Source organism: Cherax quadricarinatus, chromosome 6 (assembly GCF_038502225.1).
Source record: "Cherax quadricarinatus isolate ZL_2023a chromosome 6, ASM3850222v1, whole genome shotgun sequence".
Lineage (NCBI taxonomy): Eukaryota > Metazoa > Arthropoda > Malacostraca > Decapoda > Parastacidae > Cherax > Cherax quadricarinatus.
Genome location: NC_091297.1, coordinates 839,880 through 858,719, shown reverse-complemented (window position 1 = coordinate 858,719; position 18,840 = coordinate 839,880). Strand labels below are relative to the sequence as shown.

Sequence of the window (18,840 nt, the reverse complement as noted above, 5' to 3'; positions counted from 1 at the left end):
ATTGAATTTCATGAGGTGTCCAACATCGTCTCTATGTTGAACACATGCGTTTTTGCGGTCATCATTTCTGCAAGCATTTTTGTGTTCTGCTATTCTAATGTCCATAGTTCTGGCTGTTTCCCCTACATATACTTTGTCACACCCCCCACATGGTATAGTGTAGATTCCTGCACTTGTGCCAGAATCATGCTTGGGTTTTTGTATCAGGTTCCTAATAGTAGTTGAAGAGCTGGTAGATATTTTAGCCAGTTTTCTGTCAAACATTTTTGAAACATTAGTGGCAACGTTGCTGACCGGTAAAACGATGTAACTTGGAGGCTTTTCTTCAATTTGATAGGTGTTGGTCTTGCTGAGGATACGTGTTGCACGTTTCCTGCAGTCACGTATGAAGTGTAGGGGAAAGTGTAGTGAACTAAAAGATTTGGTGATGTATGTACATTCTTCTTCGAGGAACTGCGGACTGGAAATTCTGTAGGCTCTCAGAAAGAAGCCAATAACTACCCCTCTTTTAGTTCTTGTGTCATGGTGAGAGAAGAAATGTAGAAGATCATTCTTGTAGGTAGGCTTCCGGTAGACTTTAAAAGAAAGTTTGCTTTCCCCTGTGCGTAAGAGAACGTCAAGAAAAGGTAACTGGTTGTCCTTCTCCTCCTCTAGAGTAAATTTAATAGTAGGTTCCAGATTGTTGATGGTGTTGAGGATGCCCTGTACGTCAAGATTTTTGGGTACAATGACCAAAATATCATCTACGTACCGCATCCAAGTAACTGAACGAGGGATGTTATTGAGGATCCTTCTTGATTCCAGGTCCTCCATATATAAATTGGCAAGAACTGCACTAAGGGGGGATCCCATGGCTAGTCCGAAGAGTTGTTTGTACTTCTTGTCCTCGAACCTAAAACAGTTATAACGAACACAAAGTTCGACAAGGCTCACAAAATCTTGGCGGGGTACAGGTAACTCTGTATCATCTTTAATCACCCTGCGAAGAAGATCAATGGCTTGATCAACTGGGACATTGGTGAATAAGGCAGTCACGTCAAAACTTGCAAGCTTCTTATCACTCATGTCGAGATCCCTGATACGGTTAAGGAGGTCACCCGAATGCTTTAGATGAGCCTGACTGATTGTACCCAGGAGCTTTGACAAATATTTCGCCAAAACTCCTGCTAGACTGTGAGGGGCGCTGCCGATACCAGATGTAATGGGTCTCATAGGCACATTTGGTTTGTGGGTCTTTGGTAAACCATAAAGTCTAGCTGACTTGGGGTTGGTAGGGATGAGGCGCAAGAGCTTTTTACCTTCTTCTGATTTCCTGAGTATACTGCGGGTCTTACTGAGAAAAGAATCTGTTTCTTTCCTCCATGCATGTTCGGGGATGGAAACGTATGTGTTGGCGTCGTTCAATAAATCTTGCATCTTACTAACGTAGTCTGTACTGTTGAGGATGACCACTCCTCCTCCTTTGTCCGCTGTGGTGATGAGAATATCATTATTGGAAGCTAAGTGTTTGAGTGCCTGGATGTAGCGACGAGGAATGACTGGTCGACTATCTGGTTCAGTCTAAACTGCAGCTGCAATAAGTCCTTGTATGAAACCTTTGTTAAACTCAGAGTCACCGAAGAAATGGTTTTTGATCACTGTGTCTAACTCGCCATGGGATCCCCCCTTAGTGCAGTTCTTGCCAATTTATATATGGAGGACCTGGAATCAAGAAGGATCCTCAATAACATCCCTCGTTCAGTTACTTGGATGCGGTACGTAGATGATATTTTGGTCATTGTACCCAAAAATCTTGACGTACAGGGCATCCTCAACACCATCAACAATCTGGAACCTACTATTAAATTTACTCTAGAGGAGGAGAAGGACAACCAGTTACCTTTTCTCGACGTTCTCTTACGCACAGGGGAAAGCAAACTTTCTTTTAAAGTCTACCGGAAGCCTACCTACAAGAATGATCTTCTACATTTCTTCTCTCACCATGACACAAGAACTAAAAGAGGGGTAGTTATTGGCTTCTTTCTGAGAGCCTACAGAATTTCCAGTCCGCAGTTCCTCGAAGAAGAATGTACATACATCACCAAATCTTTTAGTTCACTACACTTTCCCCTACACTTCATACGTGACTGCAGGAAACGTACAACACGTATCCTCAGCAAGACCAACACCTATCAAATTGAAGAAAAGCCTCCAAGTTACATCGTTTTACCGGTCAGCAACGTTGCCACTAATGTTTCAAAAATGTTTGACAGAAAACTGGCTAAAATATCTACCAGCTCTTCAACTACTATTAGGAACCTGATACAAAAACCCAAGCATGATTCAGGCACAAGTGCAGGAATCTACACTATACCATGTGGGGGGTGTGACAAAGTATATGTAGGGGAAACAGCCAGAACTCTGGACATTAGAATAGCAGAACACAAAAATGCTTGCAGAAATGATGACCGCAAAAACGCATGTGTTCAACATAGAGACGATGTTGGACACCTCATGAAATTCAATGAAGCTAAACTAGTTATTAAAGAAAACGACTTAAGACGGAGAAAATGCATTGAAGCTGCACTAATTTCTGTCAGTAACACTATAAAGCAAAAATCCGGAAGTTACAGTATTTCAAAATTACTAAGCAAGAGGATATTACCCATCCTGGGAACTGAACATCAAAATGGTATACAATACCGACAGGTTGTTAGGTAAGACACATATGCAACAGTTAGACAACTTTATTCCGAAACGTTTCGCCTACACAGTAGGCTTCTTCAGTCGAATACAGAAAGTAGGCAGGAACAGTAGAGATGTGAAGACGATGTAATCAGTCCATCACCCTTAAAGTTGTAGAATTTTGAGGTTGTCAGTCCCTCGGCCTGGAGAAGTTCAGTTCCATAGTCAGGAACTATCTGAAGATCAAGCGACAGTGCGGAGACTTAAATACTGTCGGAGGGAGAGGTGCAGGGTAGTAGTAGTAATAGTAGTAGTGAGAGGCAACTGAGAGGTCATGTCCCTCTCAGATCCAACCCTTCTCACTTGAAAAGCTTGTTCAAGGTGTTTTCTGTACCAAGATGCCACGTGTTGCAGTGTCTGACAAGATGAACATCAAAATGGTATACAATACCGACAGGTTGTTAGGTAAGACACATATGCAACAGTTAGACAACTTTATTCCGAAACGTTTCGCCTACACAGTAGGCTTCTTCAGTCGAATACAGAAAGTAGGCAGGAACAGTAGAGATGTGAAGACGATGTAATCAGTCCATCACCCTTAAAGTTGTAGAATTTTGAGGTTGTCAGTCCCTCGGCCTGGAGAAGTTCAGTTCCATAGTCAGGAACTATCTGAAGATCAAGCGACAGTGCGGAGACTTAAATACTGTCGGAGGGAGAGGTGCAGGGTACTAGTAGTAGTAATAGTAGTAGTGAGAGGCAACTGAGAGGGTGATGGACTGATTACATCGTCTTCACATCTCTACTGTTCCTGCCTACTTTCTGTATTCGACTGAAGAAGCCTACTGTGTAGGCGAAACGTTTCGGAATAAAGTTGTCTAACTGTTGCATATGTGTCTTACCTAACAACCTGTCGGTATTGTATACCATTTTGATGTTCATCTTGTCAGACACTGCAACACGTGGCATCTTGGTACAGAAAACACCTTGAACAAGCTTTTCAAGTGAGAAGGGTTGGATCTGAGAGGGACATGACCTCTCAGTTGCCTCTCACTACTACTATTACTACTACTACCCTGCACCTCTCCCTCCGACAGTATTTAAGTCTCCGCACTGTCGCTTGATCTTCAGATAGTTCCTGACTATGGAACTGAACTTCTCCAGGCCGAGGGACTGACAACCTCAAAATTCTACAACTTTAAGGGTGATGGACTGATTACATCGTCTTCACATCTCTACTGTTCCTGCCTACTTTCTGTATTCGACTGAAGAAGCCTACTGTGTAGGCGAAACGTTTCGGAATAAAGTTGTCTAACTGTTGCATATGTGTCTTACCTAACATCCTGGGAACTGGTGTTACTTGATGCCAGCAGGTCCCTCTCTAACCTCACCTCCTTAGTTCCATTACTACTACTACTACTATTACCACTTCTACCCACGCTTCACCTCACCTGACTCCCACCACTATATATATGTGTGTTTTCTTAGTTTTCTCTGTATTAGGACTGAACAAGCCACTCGTGGCGAAACGTTTCCTTTAATAAATGTCCTGAACTGTACATAAGTGTCTTTTTCCACATCTTGTCGGTATCACCATTCCATTTCCTCTTCAGTGATAGTTTACCAGAGTTTAAAATTTGAAGCCGATCGGGCGAGGCATTCTGAAGCTGTAAAGGAGAACCTTGAAGAAAGTTACAGTAATGTAAACTGAGACAATTTTAGATGAATGGTTCACAGAACCGACACATTGATAAATTAGACACATGTGCAACTCTTGGGTATCTTTATTGTGGAAACGTTTCGCCACACAGTGGCTTCATCAGTCCATACAGAGGAGAAACTTGAAGAACAGGAGGAGAATGAGGTAATCAGTCCCTCAGCCTTGAGTTGATGTGGTCAGTCCATCAATCTTGAATAGAATACGGCATATGAGCGGAGAAGCAGCTTAAAAACCGTATGGCAGGAGATATGCAGCAGTCGTAGGTGGTGTCACATTTGTTTAATGTGGAAGTAGGTCGTGCCCAAGGTCGTGCCCAAGGTCGTGCCCAAGGTTGTGCCCAAGGGTTAGGCAAGCCAAGAATTCCCAAGTATTAAGATCCCAAGATGTTGCAGTGTCTGACAGGTTCGTAGATGAATGGTTCACAGAACCGACATATTGTTAAATTAGACAATTGTATTTGATACCCCGCCTACTCAGGCACATTATTTTAACCTTTCAATAAAACTCATGAAAAAAACGATATATAAACATTACTCAAAATTTCTGAATTTTTATCTTCACTTCTAATTTATTTAAAAATTTCCACGATCCTTTAAGACAGAATATTTGACTTTGTGTCTTAAGAAAGTCAAGTTTTAACAAAAAATGAAACTAATAAGAATAAATTTCCAGTTAAGATAGACCATTAAATGGTAAGAAATATTGACAGATTGTTAGGTGAGACACATACAACAGTTAGGTATTTTTATTTCGAAAATAAAGATACAGAACTATTACACTTGTCTCTCACAAACACGAAAAGTTGGAGGGGGGGGAAATAAATTAAAAATTATGGCAACTTAAAGGTCCATGTTCAGGTGTACATAATGATAATAATAATAATAATAATAATAATAATAATAATAATAAATAGTTACAATAATAATTTAATAAAAAATATTTAATAATAATAATAATAATAATAATAATAATAATAATAATAATAATAATAATAATAATAATAAATAGTTACAATAATAATTTAATAAAAATTATTTAATAATAATAATAATAATAATATTAATAATAATAATAATAATAATAATAATAATAATAATAATAATAATAATAATAAATAGTTACAATAATAATTTAATAATTTAATAAAAATTATTTAATAATAATAATAATAATAATAATAATAATAATAATAATAATAATAATAATAATAATAATAATAACTGGAAGATACAATGCAGTTTCTCATTTGTTTACATGGTGTGTTGACAGTGCGGAGCGCAAGTTGGACAAAGGTTGTGGACCTCCACAACCATAACCACCCATCGTGCACGCCCACATAAGCACACACGCCCACGAAAGCATCACGACCTCCATGCCACTACGCCAATACCACGTCAACGACGACCCCAGCAACAACGCCCAACGGAAATTAACTTTGAAAAGGACGAAGCGGCAATACAGCAACCAGCTGGAGAGGATCTGTCACATGTTGTAGGTGTGTGTACTCACCTATTTGTGTTTGCAGGGGTCGAGTCCTAGCTCCTGGCCCCGCCTCTTCACCGGTTGCTACTGGGCCCTCTCTCTCCCCGCTCCATGAGCTTTATCAAACCTCGTCTTAAAACTGTGTATGGTTCCTGCCTCCACTACGTCATTTTCTAGGCTATTCCACTGCCTTACAACTCTATGACTGAAGAAATACTTCCTACTATCTCTCTGACTCATTTGTGTCTTCAACTTCCAATTGTGGCCTCTTGTTTCTGTGTCCCCTCCCTGGAACATCCTGTCTTTGTCCACCTTGTCTATTCCACGCAGTATTTTATATGTCGTTATCATGTCTCCCCTGTGTGTGTGTGTGTGTGTGTGTGTGTGTGTGTGTGTGTGTGTGTGTGTGTGTGTGTGTGTGTGTGTGTGTGTACTCACCTAGTTGCACTCACCTAGTTGCACTCACCTAGTTGAGGTTGCAGGGGTCGAGTCCAAGCTCCTGGCCCCGCCTCTTCACTGGTCGCTACTAGGTCACTCTCCCTGAACCTTGAGCTTTATCATACCTCAGCTTAAAACTATGTATGGATCCTGCATCCACTACATCGCTTCCCAAACTATTCCACTTGCTGACTACTCTGTGGCTGAAGAAATACTTCCTAACATCCCTGTGATTCATCTGTGTCTTCAACTTCCAACTGTGTCCCCTTGTTGCTGTGTCCAATCTCTGGAACATCCTGTCTTTGTCTACTTTGTCAATTCCTCTCAGTATTTTGTATGTTGTTATCATGTCCCTCCATCTCTCCTGTCCTCCAGTGTCGTCAGGTTGATTTCCCTTAACCTCTCCTCATAGGACATACCTCTTAGCTCTGGGACTAGTCTTGTTGCAAACCTTTGCACTTTTTCTAGTTTCTTTACGTGCTTGGCTAGGTGTGGGTTCCAAACTGGTGCCGCATACTCCAATATGGGCCTAACGTACACGGTGTACAGGGTCCTGAACGATTCCTTAAGATGTCGGAATGCTGTTCTGAGGTTTGCTATGCGCCCATATGCTGCAGCAGTTATTTGGTTGATGTGCGCTTCAGGAGATGTGCCTGGTGTTATACTCACCCTAAGATCTTTTTCCTTGAGTGAGGTTTGTAGTCTCTGGCCCCTTAGACTGTACTCCGTCTGCGGTCTTCTTTGCCCTTCCCCAATCTTCACGACTTTGCACTTGGTGGGGTTGAACTCCAGGAGCCAATTGCTGGACCAGGTCTGCAGCCTGTCCAGATCCCTTTGTAGTTCTGCCTGGTCTTCGATCGAATGAATTCTCATCAACTTCACTGTGAGGGAAAAGTTCAACAGATAGGAGTAGCGAGCGAGTATATGGTCACGATAGTTTGATTGCCGGCTGCTTGTTAAGGTAGTGTCAGTCTCGCTCACGCTATCCCGCCCCCTTTCTCCCCACCCCGAAAGGTGACGTGTGGGGCTCCGGCCAAACAGTAATCACTCGACTCACAGCTCCCAGCACAACTGTAAGTAAAAGCCTCTGCTCCTATTCTAGTGGATATTGGTTGATTATTATTATTATTATAATCAAGGGGGAAGCGCTAAACCCGGAGGATTATACAGCGCCTGGGGGGGGGGATGTGGAAGGCATTCAGGCTTAATTCGGGAAACTGGAGCACAGATCCAATTCCCTAAATCAAGAGCCCCTCACCAACATCAAGGAACCTTCCTTGAGGGGGGATATTGGTTGAACGCTTCACTTTTGACCAATAATAAACTTAGTCTTTTCAGTTTTAAGCTCCACATGAGACTTTTAGATAATCACCACCTTTTTTAAGTATCTTACACTTATCATGGACAGTGATTTCTTAAGCAGTGGGTAACCTGTCTCTTTTTCCAGCCTGGAATGACAGATCGGGTCACCTGCCAGCCAACGAGAAGTGTTGAAGGAGACGGACTGAAACCGGTCTTGGGACGTCACTTTATGATCTACCTACCTGATTAATTGTACAGGACACTGGACACTACCCCTCATCTTCGTAGAGGTAAAGAACCTGCGTTCCTGTCATCTGGACTGACTATTCAAGGCTATAGACTCTGTGAAGAACTAGTCGTTGGGTTGTCACTCAACACCTGTGGCCCCCCCCCCCCATCATTAACGGCTACAATTTCTGCAAGACAGTGTCAATGTTGCGGCCCCCTGCCAAACTAGCGGTTAAATAGTTAACCTGCCGGCCGGCAGTACCACTGGGTACGTCATCAAACCCAATGTGGGGACTGCTGAGCCGGCCTTAGAGCAGTAAGAGCCTGAGTGCCTCACGGTACACACCTAAGCAGTAGGTACCTGACCACCGAATCGTACCTATCTACTGGCGTTAGAAGAACCGCTCACCGCAGCTCACTGAGTCTGTTGGCCTCAGTTACTTGACGGCCGCATTCAGTGAGCTTGCAGCATGGTGTTCGGCTAGCGGTGTGTCAACCGCCTTTGGAGAGGATTTACTGGACTACCGGTGATGTCTGTGGACTCACCGTCTACGTTGATCAACTGTGGGCCGGAGTCGTCAGATGCTGTTTAGTGGGACATTACATGAAGAAAAGGTTGGAGTGTTACACTGAACTGGGCCAGGACCGTAGTGTGACACTGAGGGACGTACGATGGAGTGGAACACTGAGATATGCACAGGACCGTAGTGGAACACTGAGATGAAAAGGGTGTCGTGGGACACTGAAGATGGCCTGGTTGTAGTGTACACTGAACAGTGTCGTGTGACTGACTTCGTGTCGTGAGAGGCAGTTGATTGTAATTTATTATTATAAAAATGTTATTTATAATTTATTGTTTTAGCATAGAGATATATATATATAGTGACAGTAGTGTCAAGAGTTGTACCCTGTGTAGGGTTATTAATTATATTTTAGTAAAATGCTGATTATAATTTATTATAGTAACATGTACATATTATTATTATATCATAGTTCAAATACCTCTAGACCAAAGATAGTTGATTTTTATATATTAAAGATTAATTTATATTAATGTGTGTATTTATGTATCCCGAACTCTTTATTACAAAAGGAGTAAATCTTAATACCATCGTCTTTTAAAAATTACTTTTTTGTAATAGTCAACATCAACCAGACACCCCAGTTTACTTGTACATATTAGCGTTGCAGTCAAATGGCAATTTTTCATTTCATTTTTCATTTTTCTTTCAAGTAGGATACACCTTAATGTTTCAATGTTTTATCTTTGCATTAATAAATAATAAAGTGTTTATCTTTGTGAATTATTATTTCTTTTTCTATTCATTAATTTTCCTGAGGAGGAGCCAGCCTTGGTAATACTGTCTGAAGTTGTTACAGGGCTGAGTAAGCCTTCACATTCACATCATCTGCAAACAGGGACACTTTGGAGTCTATTCCTTCCGTCATGTCATTCACAAATACCAGAAACACCACTGGTCCTAGGACTGACCCCTGTGGGACCCCGCTGGTCACAGGTGCCCATTCTGACACCTCGCCACATACCATGACTTGCTGCTGTCTTCCTGACAAGTATTCCGTGATCCAATGTAGTGCCTTCCCTGTTATCCCTGCTTGGTCCTCCAGTTTTTGCACTAATCTCTTGTGTGGAACTGTGTCAAAACGCCTTCTTGCAGTCCACGAAAATGCAATCCACCCATCCCTCTCTCTTGTCTTACTGTTGTCACCATGTCATAGAACTCCAGTAGGTTTGTGACACAGGATTTCCCATCCCTGAAACCATGTTGGCTGCTGTTGATGAGATCATTCCTTTCTAGGTGTTCCACCACTCTTCTCCTGATAATCTTCTCCATGACTTTGCATACTATACATGTCAGTGACACTAGTCTGTAGTTTAGTGCTTCATGTCTATCTCCTTTTTTAAAGATTGGGACTAGATTTGCTGTCTTCCATGCCTCAGGCAATCTCCCTGTTTCGATAGATGTATTGAATATTGTTGTTAGGGGTACACATAGCACCTCTGCTCCCTCTCTCAGGACCCATGGAGAGATGTTATCCAGCCCCATTGCCTTTGAGGTATCTAGCTCACTCAGAAGCCTCTTCACTTCTTCCTCGGTTGTGTGTACTGTGTCCAGCGCTTGGTGGTGTGCCCCACCTCTCCGTCTTTCTGGAGCCCCTTCTGTCTCCTCTGTGAACACTTCTTTGAATCTCTTGTTGAGTTCCTCACATACTTCACGGTCATTTCTTGTTGTCTCCTCCTTCCTTCCTTAGCCTGATTACCTGGTCCTTGACTGTTGTTTTCCTCCTGTTGTGGCTGTATAGCAGTTTCGGGTCAGATTTGGCTTTCGCTGCTATAGTTTTCATATTGTCGTTGGGCCTCCCTTCTTATCTGTGCATATTCGTTTCTGGCTCTACGACTGCTCTCTTTATTCTCCTGGGTCCTTTGCCTTCTATATTTCTTCCATTCCCTAGCACACTTGGTTTTTGCCTCCCTGCACCTTTGGGTGAACCATGGGCTCGTCCTGGCTTTTTCATTATTCCTGTTACCCTTGGGTACAAACCTCTCCTCAGCCTCCTTGCACATTGTTGCTACATATTCCATCACCTCATTAACTGGCTTCCCTGCCAGTTCTGTCCCACTAAACCCCGTGCAAGAAGTTCCTCATTCCCGTGTAGTCCCCTTTCTTGTAGTTTGGCTTCATTCGTCCTGGCCTTCCTGCTTCTCCCTCCACTTGTAGCTCTACTGTGTATTCGAAGCTTAAACCACATGATCGCTGGCCCCAAGGGGTCTTTCATATGTGATGTCCTCAATATCTGCACTACTCAAGGTGAATACTAAGTCCTGTCTTGCTGGTTCATCCTCTCCTCTCTCTCTTGTAGTGTCCCTTATGTGTTGGTACATGAAGTTTTCCAGTACCACCTCCATCATCTTAGCCCTCCATGTATCTTGGCCCCCATGTGGCTCCAAGTTCTCCCAATCAATCTCCTTGTGGTTAAAGTCACCCATGATCTGGAGCTTTGCCCTGCATGCATGAGCTCTTCTGGCCACTGCAGCCAGTGTGTCAACCATCGCTCTATTGCTCTCGTCATACTCTTGCCTTGGCCTTCTGCTGTTTTGTGGTGGGTTATACATCACTGCAATTACCACCTTGGGACCTCCAGAGTGAAGCGTTCCCACTATGTAATCACTTGCTTCTCTGCTGTCTCCTCTCTCCAGCTCATCAAAATTCCATCGTTTTTTGATCAGTGCCACTCCTCCACCCCCCCCCCCCGTTCCCTCCGTCTTTCCTCAGAATCTGGTATCCCATTGGAAAGATGGCATCTGTTATCATACCTGTAAGCTTGGTTTCTGTGAGAGCTATGATGTCTGGTGATGCCTCTTTTACTCTTTTGTGCCACTCCTCCCACTTATTTGTTATTCCATCAGCATTTGTGTACCATACCTTCAATTTCCTTTCCAACACTGTGGTTTGGGGGGCCTGTGAGGGTGGGAGACTTGGTAGCATACTGTGAGATTCTATAGCTGGGTGTTGGGTGGAAGCTGTGGGTATGGATTGTAGTTTGTGTTGGGATGGTGTGATAGGTTGTGGGGTTCTGAGGATAGTTGTGTGTGCACTTGCCCTTGCTGCTCTGTTCTGCTCTGATTGACCTCTGCTGGTTCCATCCTTGTCTCCTTTCCTAGCTCCTTTCACTTTTTTGTCCTCTCCCTCAACTGCTGTCGTTCTGTTTGTGTTCTGTCTCTGTCTAGGAACACCCTCTTGTACTCTTCCGGGTATTTCAACCGTGGTTTCTCTTGGAGGATCCTGTTCTGCACTGTTTCTGTCCTGAGAATCAGCTTGATCGGTCGTTTTCTCCCCTTCAAGTACCCCCCTATTCTCTGAAAATTTACAGTCTCGTCCATGTCTTCACCTATTTTCGTGATGATTTTCTCAATCTCCTTTCTTTCTGCCTGCCGTCTTTCAGTGTGTGTCCTTTCCTCTCTCTCCTGAAGCCCATGGATAAACACTGATTTTGCCATACCCCCGGCCGGGATTGAACCCGCGGTCATAGTCTCAAAACTCCAGCCCGTCGCGTTAGCCACTAGACCAGCTAGCCACAATAAGATTCATCCAACTAGGTATATTTCTACACCATAGGAAAGTTAGCACAGGCACCTCTGTGACCACAAATGCAAGTTTTTACAGACGAATCTCCAGCTAGCGTGGCCGTGACGAACTCTAGCTCAAGTCCCTTCACTGCCGTCAACATGACTCAAGAAATCGTAATGACACGATTGCAAATAAACCATACCCCCGGCCGGGATTGAACCCGCGGTCATAGAGTCTCAAAACTCCAGCCCGTCGCGTTAGCCACTAGACCAGCTAGCCACAATAAGATTCATCCAACTAGGTATATTTCTACACCATAGGAAAGTTAGCACAGGCACCTCTGTGACCACAAATGCAAGTTTTTACAGACGAATCTCCAGCTAGCGTGGCCGTGACGAACTCTAGCTCAAGTCCCTTCACTGCCGTCAACATGTCATTACGATTTCTTGAGTCACTGATTTTGCCCTTTCCTCCTCCCATTGCCTCTCCCTCTGTGACTCTGGTTCCTGTCTGTATGTGGTCATTTTCTCCCTTGATTTTTCCAGTGGCTCTTGGTAGCATGGTTGTGCCTCTGCATTCGACCTATCACCCTCTCTACCTGCACCCAGCTACTCTTCCCTTTCACTCCTTGGCCCTTCTTGGCAGGCTGTTATGACCTTAGCATAATTCATATCTCCTTCCTGTTCGGCCTCTCAGCTTCATATGCTGTGTCTTCTCTGGCCACTGCCCCTGTAACTTGCCTCAGCCTGTTTATGTGTGCGTATGTGTGTGCTCACCTAATTGTGATTGCCGGAGTCGATTCACAGTTCCTGGCCCCGCTTCTTCACTGTCGCTGCTAGGTAACTCTTCTTAAAGCCATGTGTGGATCCTGCCTCCATTACATCACTCCCCAGACTATTCCACTTCCTGACAACTCTGTGACTGAAGAAATACTTCCTAACATCCCTGTGACTCATATGAGTCTTCAACTTCCCATTGTGACCCCTTGTTTCTGTGTCCCATCTCTGGAACATCCTGTCTCTGCCCACCTTGTCGATTTCTCTCAGTACTTTATATGTCGTTATCATATCCCCCCTATCTTTTCTGTCTTCCGGTATCGTCAGGTCGATTTCCCTTAACCTCTCCTTGTAGACATGCCTCATAGCTCCGGGACTAATCTTCTTTCAAGCCTTTACACTTTCTCTAATTTCCTTATGTGCTTGGCTAGGCCTGACGTACACGGTGTACAGGGTCCCAAACTAAGAATGCTATTCTTAGGCTTGCTAGGCGCCAATATGCTGCAGCAGTTATTTGGTTGATGTGCACCTCAGGAGATGTGCCTGGTGTTATACTCACCCCAAGATCCTTTTCCTAGAGTGAGATTTGTAATCTCTGGCCGCCTAGACTGTGCTCCATCTGTGGTCTTCTTTGTCTTTCCCCAGTCTTCATGGCTTAGCACTTGGTGGGGTTGAACCCCAGGAGCTAGTTTCTGGACCAGGCCTCCCCTCAAGGAAGGTTCCTTGATGTTGGTGAGGGGCTCTTGATTTAGGGAATTGGATCTGTGCTCCAGTTCCCCGAATTAAGCCTGAATGCCTTCCACATCCCCCCCCCCCCCAGGCGCTGTATAATCTTCCGGGTTTAGCGCTTCCCCCTTGATTATAATAATAATGGACCAGGCCTGCAGTCTGTCCAGATCCTTATGTAGTTCTGCCTGGTCCTCCTCCGATTGAATTATTCTCATCAACTTCACATCATCTGCAAATGGGGACACTTCTGAGTCTATTCCTTCCGTCATGTCGTTCACATATACCAGGAACAGCACCGATCCTAGGACTGACCCCTGTGGAACCCCGCTCGTCACAGGCGCCCACTCTGACACCTCGTGTGTGCGTATGTGTACTCGCCTATATGTGGTTGCAGGGGTCGATTCACAATTCCTGTTCCCGCCTCTTGTCGCTACTAGGTTCACTCTCTCCCTGCCCCATGAGCTTTATCATACCTCATTTTAAAGCTATGTACAGAGCCTGCCTCCACTACACTCTGCAGACTGTTCCGATTCCTTCCTAACAACTCAGTGACTGAAGAAATACTTCCTAACATCCCTGTCATTCAACTGAGTTTTCATCTTCCAGTAGTGACCCCATCTCTGAAACATTGTATCATTATCTACCTTGTCAATTCCTCTCAGTATTTTATATGTCGTTATCATGTCCCCCCTATCCCTCCTGTCCTCCAGTGTCGTCAGGTTGAGTCCCCTTAACCTCTCCTCGTACGGCAAACCCCTCAGCTCCGGGACTAGTCTTGTTGTAAACCTTTGTACTTTCTCTAACTTCTTGACGTGTTTGACCAGGTGTGGGTTCCATACCGGTGCTGCGTACTCCAATATGGGCCTGACGTACACAGTGTACAGTGTAGTGAATGACTTCTTAAAGTGTCTGAACTACACATAGGGACACACACACGAGCACACACACACACACATGAGCGTACACACACACACATGAGCGTACACACATACGATTGCGCACATACACGAGCACACACACGAACGTACACACACACACACACACACACACACACACACACACACACACACACACACACACACACACACACACACACACACACACACATACACACACACAGTGGTAATGCTTTATTTACAGTGAGCAAAGTCAGGGTATTTTTCCAGAATGGTCTGTAATATACCTCTGTGAATAAAATACTTTGACATTCTTGAACATTTCTGAGTGAGTTGTCTATTAGTTCATTAATTTTATCGCACTCCAGTACATAATGACGTAGGGTACGACAATAGTCCATCTGACAAAGTTTACATTTCGTTACCGATTTGAATGCATTCAACTTGTTGCCAAGTTTGCTTGCCAAGTTTAAAGTGGCTTGTGATCACAGTAACTTGAGGAGCGAGGGTGGGCAGGAGAGACTTTTAAATGTATCCAATAAGAACTCTCGTTGATATGTTTAACCTCTCTTACAGCCAGTTTTATTTTAATTTCAGGGACGGGGAGTGTCCAGTTCCATTATGGATGGGTAGTTCTGGTCAGCACTCTTGTGTGCGCTGTGCTGTGGGCATGACGTACTCACTGCTGCTGCAGAGGATGGACGGTGGGTGGTTGTGATGGTAACTATTTCTGTGAGGGTAGTGTTGTGGGTCAGGCAGAGCACTGCAGACGCTGGGTAGTCTCTCTTTAGGGAAGAATAAACATCCAGTGAAGAAGTTTGCATCTCATACCCACACTGTGACAGGAAGATAGAAAAAACACTCAATACTTGTCAGTTAAACCTATTGTATCATATAATTTATTAATCCTATGCCTGTCCAGTATAATTCCCACCGTACTCAGTCCTCTCTAAATAGGTTCTGTGTTGTTGCCGTTGTTCAGGTCCACTCGCACAAATAACTGCACAATACACAATGGTGTCATACGATGGGCTGTTCAATAGGAGAGAATTCCATGTTGTCATAAAATTTACAGTACTCAAAATACCATAATAGATTAGTTACAGAAGCGAGATCTTCGATACTAATATGAAATATATTCTGCTATCGTAGAATGAGTTTGTACAGAATTTAGGCAAAACTGCCCATAGTAACATAAATCCACGCCACATGGTTTAATTATTGATATCTAAGATAAATCAGCACGGGGAGGAGCTCCTCCTCCCACATACACCTGGGTATTAAGAGACTATAATGTGTCGTGACGTCGTGATAGCTGTGTAGCAACATTCCAAGAACGAGGGACCTCTAGATTATTCTGTGTATAACAGTGCTATTTGTTTTCAGTTTATAATGCTATCCACTGGTCTGTTTAACCCCGTATTAATGTTACAAAAGTCGTCGTCTTAAACTTCTCCAAAGCATGGTAGTTAAGGTAATTTATTCTCGTTTAACAGGTGGCCAGTTTACGGTTTTGTAACAATAAATTGTAATAATAATTCGGGATTGCGAAACAAATAAAAATTAAAATCTTTACTAGCAAAGTTTAGTTGAATATACTTACATAATGTTAGGACATTGTACATCAAATGAGGTGTCTAACACCTACACTTCTCTTGGTACATTATATATATATAACTTCATTAACTATTAAGATCCAGTTCAACCAGCATATTAATATGGATAAAACAACTTTATAAGTTCTGACTTTGTACTATTTTCACCAATTATATCAACCACAAGGTAACCTACAATGGTTACTAAGACTTATTCAGTCAGCTGAGCCATTAATTCACCAGAGTTATGCAAGAACTCGAAAGTGACAGACTTAAGTCTTATTTTCATCCAGCATGAATTAATAATGATAATATATTTATTTTACTACCAGTACATGTACAAGGTATACAGACCATAGCTGACATCAATGACATACTACTATATAGAAAGTCCCTTGTTATGCTGAGCATTTCTCGCAAATTAGGTCAGTTTTGTCCCAGGATGCGACCCACACCAGTCCACTAACACCCAGGTACGCACTTTACTGATGGGGAAAATAGACAACAGGTGTAAAGAAACACGCCCAGTGTTTCTACTCTGGCTGGGAATCGAACCCAAGCCCTCGCCGTGTGAAGAGAAAGCGTTAGCCACCAGAGCTTTGACTGCACGAGTCGTGATGCACAGTGACCAGATATGTTAGTTCGGTGACGTCTTGTCAATTCAGTTGCTATACAAATTCCTTGCAGGTTTTGGAGTGATATATAAGACCCTGGATAGCACATTTAGTATCTCTACAAATTATATTATTGCCAACCGTCAGTGTGTTAACATAAGCCCTGATAAATCCCATACAGTTCAGCTATAAAGATAGTTAAGGCCTCTGGGTAGCTTCCATCCCCAATGGAAATAAGTCACTCTGACTTTTTTGTGTTATCTCAGGTTCTCTACACATGCTGCTATGTATGATAATTCTATGTAACTGTATTTGTGTATACCTGAATAAACTTACTTATTCCCGTTATGAGATGGCAGCCAGGAAGCCACAGTGCGGACGTCACAGAAGCTGTGTTGTTGTCAAGAATTCGTGTTTCGTATGTGTGTATTTCTGTCGTATCTGGGAAAAGATTATGTATTGTAATGTAATAGCAGAAATTATTGTTTCATTTGGTGTTTATTTGGGATTATTATGACATTTACGAGGAAGAGTCTAAACCCGTAAGGGTCATATAGATCCTGGTAGAATGAAAGGCATTTAGGCTCGATTCAAGAAGTTGGAACACAGGTCCATTATTGACTCCCATTTCTCCAGAAGTTGTTTGACCCTGTGGGTTTAACGCTCCCCCCGTCCGTGAATGCAATGATAATAGTAATAATATTGTTAATAATACTTTATATATTAAAATATTTTTTGGGTGGTGATGCACAACTGAAAATCAACATTTATGACCCTTGTACCTTGAAAAACAAAACTTGGTAGAAGAATAAATGTAAATTGTTGTTCAGTAATGTTTACTGGTTGAATTATCATATTTAAATTACTTTCAGCTATGTTTAATTTATCCATACATTCCATAATTATTTTGAGAAACAAACTGACACTGAATGATTTAATTTTTTTTTTTTTTTGAGGAATTGTACGGATAGACATGCTAGGTTAAGTCATCATAAACTGCCACTTGTGTATATCCATTATGATAATCTATGTCGAAATTACTGAAGCTAAAGACAAATTTATTAAATGTGTTGTATTTATCTCTGCTTGTTGTAGAATTTAAGAAATAGAGTTGAATTAAGACTTTCCTTATACCTTAAGTTTCACCCATTAACAATAACCCAAGATAACCCAAAACAGCCAAACATTATCACTTGTTCTCACCTGATGAAAATATATTTTGGACAAAAGTGGAAATTTTTCAAGGTTTTTAAACTGGCATCATTACTGTGTAACTTTTCTTATTTTAGTTTTCTGTTACTATGTACAAGAACCCCTCATGGAAGGTTCCTTGATGTTGGTGAGGGGCTCTTGATTTAGGGAATTGGAACTGTGCTCCAGTTCCCCGAATTAAGCCTGAATGCCTTCCACATCCCCCCCCGGGCGCTGTATAATCCTACGGGTTTAGCGCTTCCCCTTTGATTATAATAATAATATGTACAAGAACAAATGCGAGACAAGAATAAGACTTGATTTGAATAAGTAGGACGGGAGAGTTATCAAGCCCAGGACAATCAAAGAAAGTCAAGCAGTGCTACTTATTTCCGCTGGGATTAATTTTAGTTCCATGACCCAGGATGTGACCTACGGCGGTCAACTAACTCCCAGGTATCTGTTTACTGCCAGATAAGACGAGTAGCAGGTATTAGGAGGAACCTTGCTACACGTCCCCCACCTCTCCCAGGGCTCCATCCGGGTGGGTTTCGCTACGACGCACCACTAGCGTTTACCTGGAGTTTACCTGGAGAAGGTTTAGGGAGTCAACGCCCCCGCGGCTGGAGGGTAGAGCACAATTCAGCGCCGCCGTTTCAGCTCCAGGCCATTTCAGCACCGGTCCGTTTCGTTTCATTCACCTCCTGATCATTTACGTCCTTCACTAAATAATCTACGGCGGCCCGTGGCCTGGTGGTAACACTCTTGCTTCACACTCCGAGTGTCTGGGTTAGATTCCCAGAGAGGGTGAAACATTGGGCGTGTTTCCTTACACCGGTTGTCCCTGTTTGCCCGTCAGTAAAAATGGTTACCTGGGTGTTAGTGGACTGGTGTGGGTCGCATCCTGGGACAAAACTGACCTAATTTGCGGGAAATGCTCAGCATAACAAGTAGCTTTCTATATAGTAGTATGTTACTGATGTCAGCTATGGTCTGTTTACATGTATTTGTAGTAAATAAAATTATTATTATTATTATTATTATTATTATTATTATTATTATTATTATTATTATTATTATTATAACATAATCCAAGCTATATCTTTTCTACTTAATTATT

At 42.8% G+C, this 18,840-nt stretch overlaps 1 protein-coding gene across 1 annotated transcript in view; it reads left to right on the top strand.

Annotated features, from left to right (window-relative positions):
* The window catches only part of LOC128693556 (uncharacterized), a 31,916-nt gene extending 14,332 nt beyond the window's left edge, over positions 1 to 17,584 (top strand). Inside the window, exons 6-7 of the mRNA XM_053783322.2 lie at positions 5,651 to 5,876; positions 14,918 to 17,584. Coding sequence (XP_053639297.2) covers positions 5,651 to 5,876; positions 14,918 to 14,994 — 303 coding nt within the window. The 3' untranslated portion in view covers positions 14,995 to 17,584. The remainder of the gene's footprint in view (positions 1 to 5,650; positions 5,877 to 14,917) is intronic.
* The last annotated feature ends 1,256 nt before the right edge of the window (positions 17,585 to 18,840 follow it).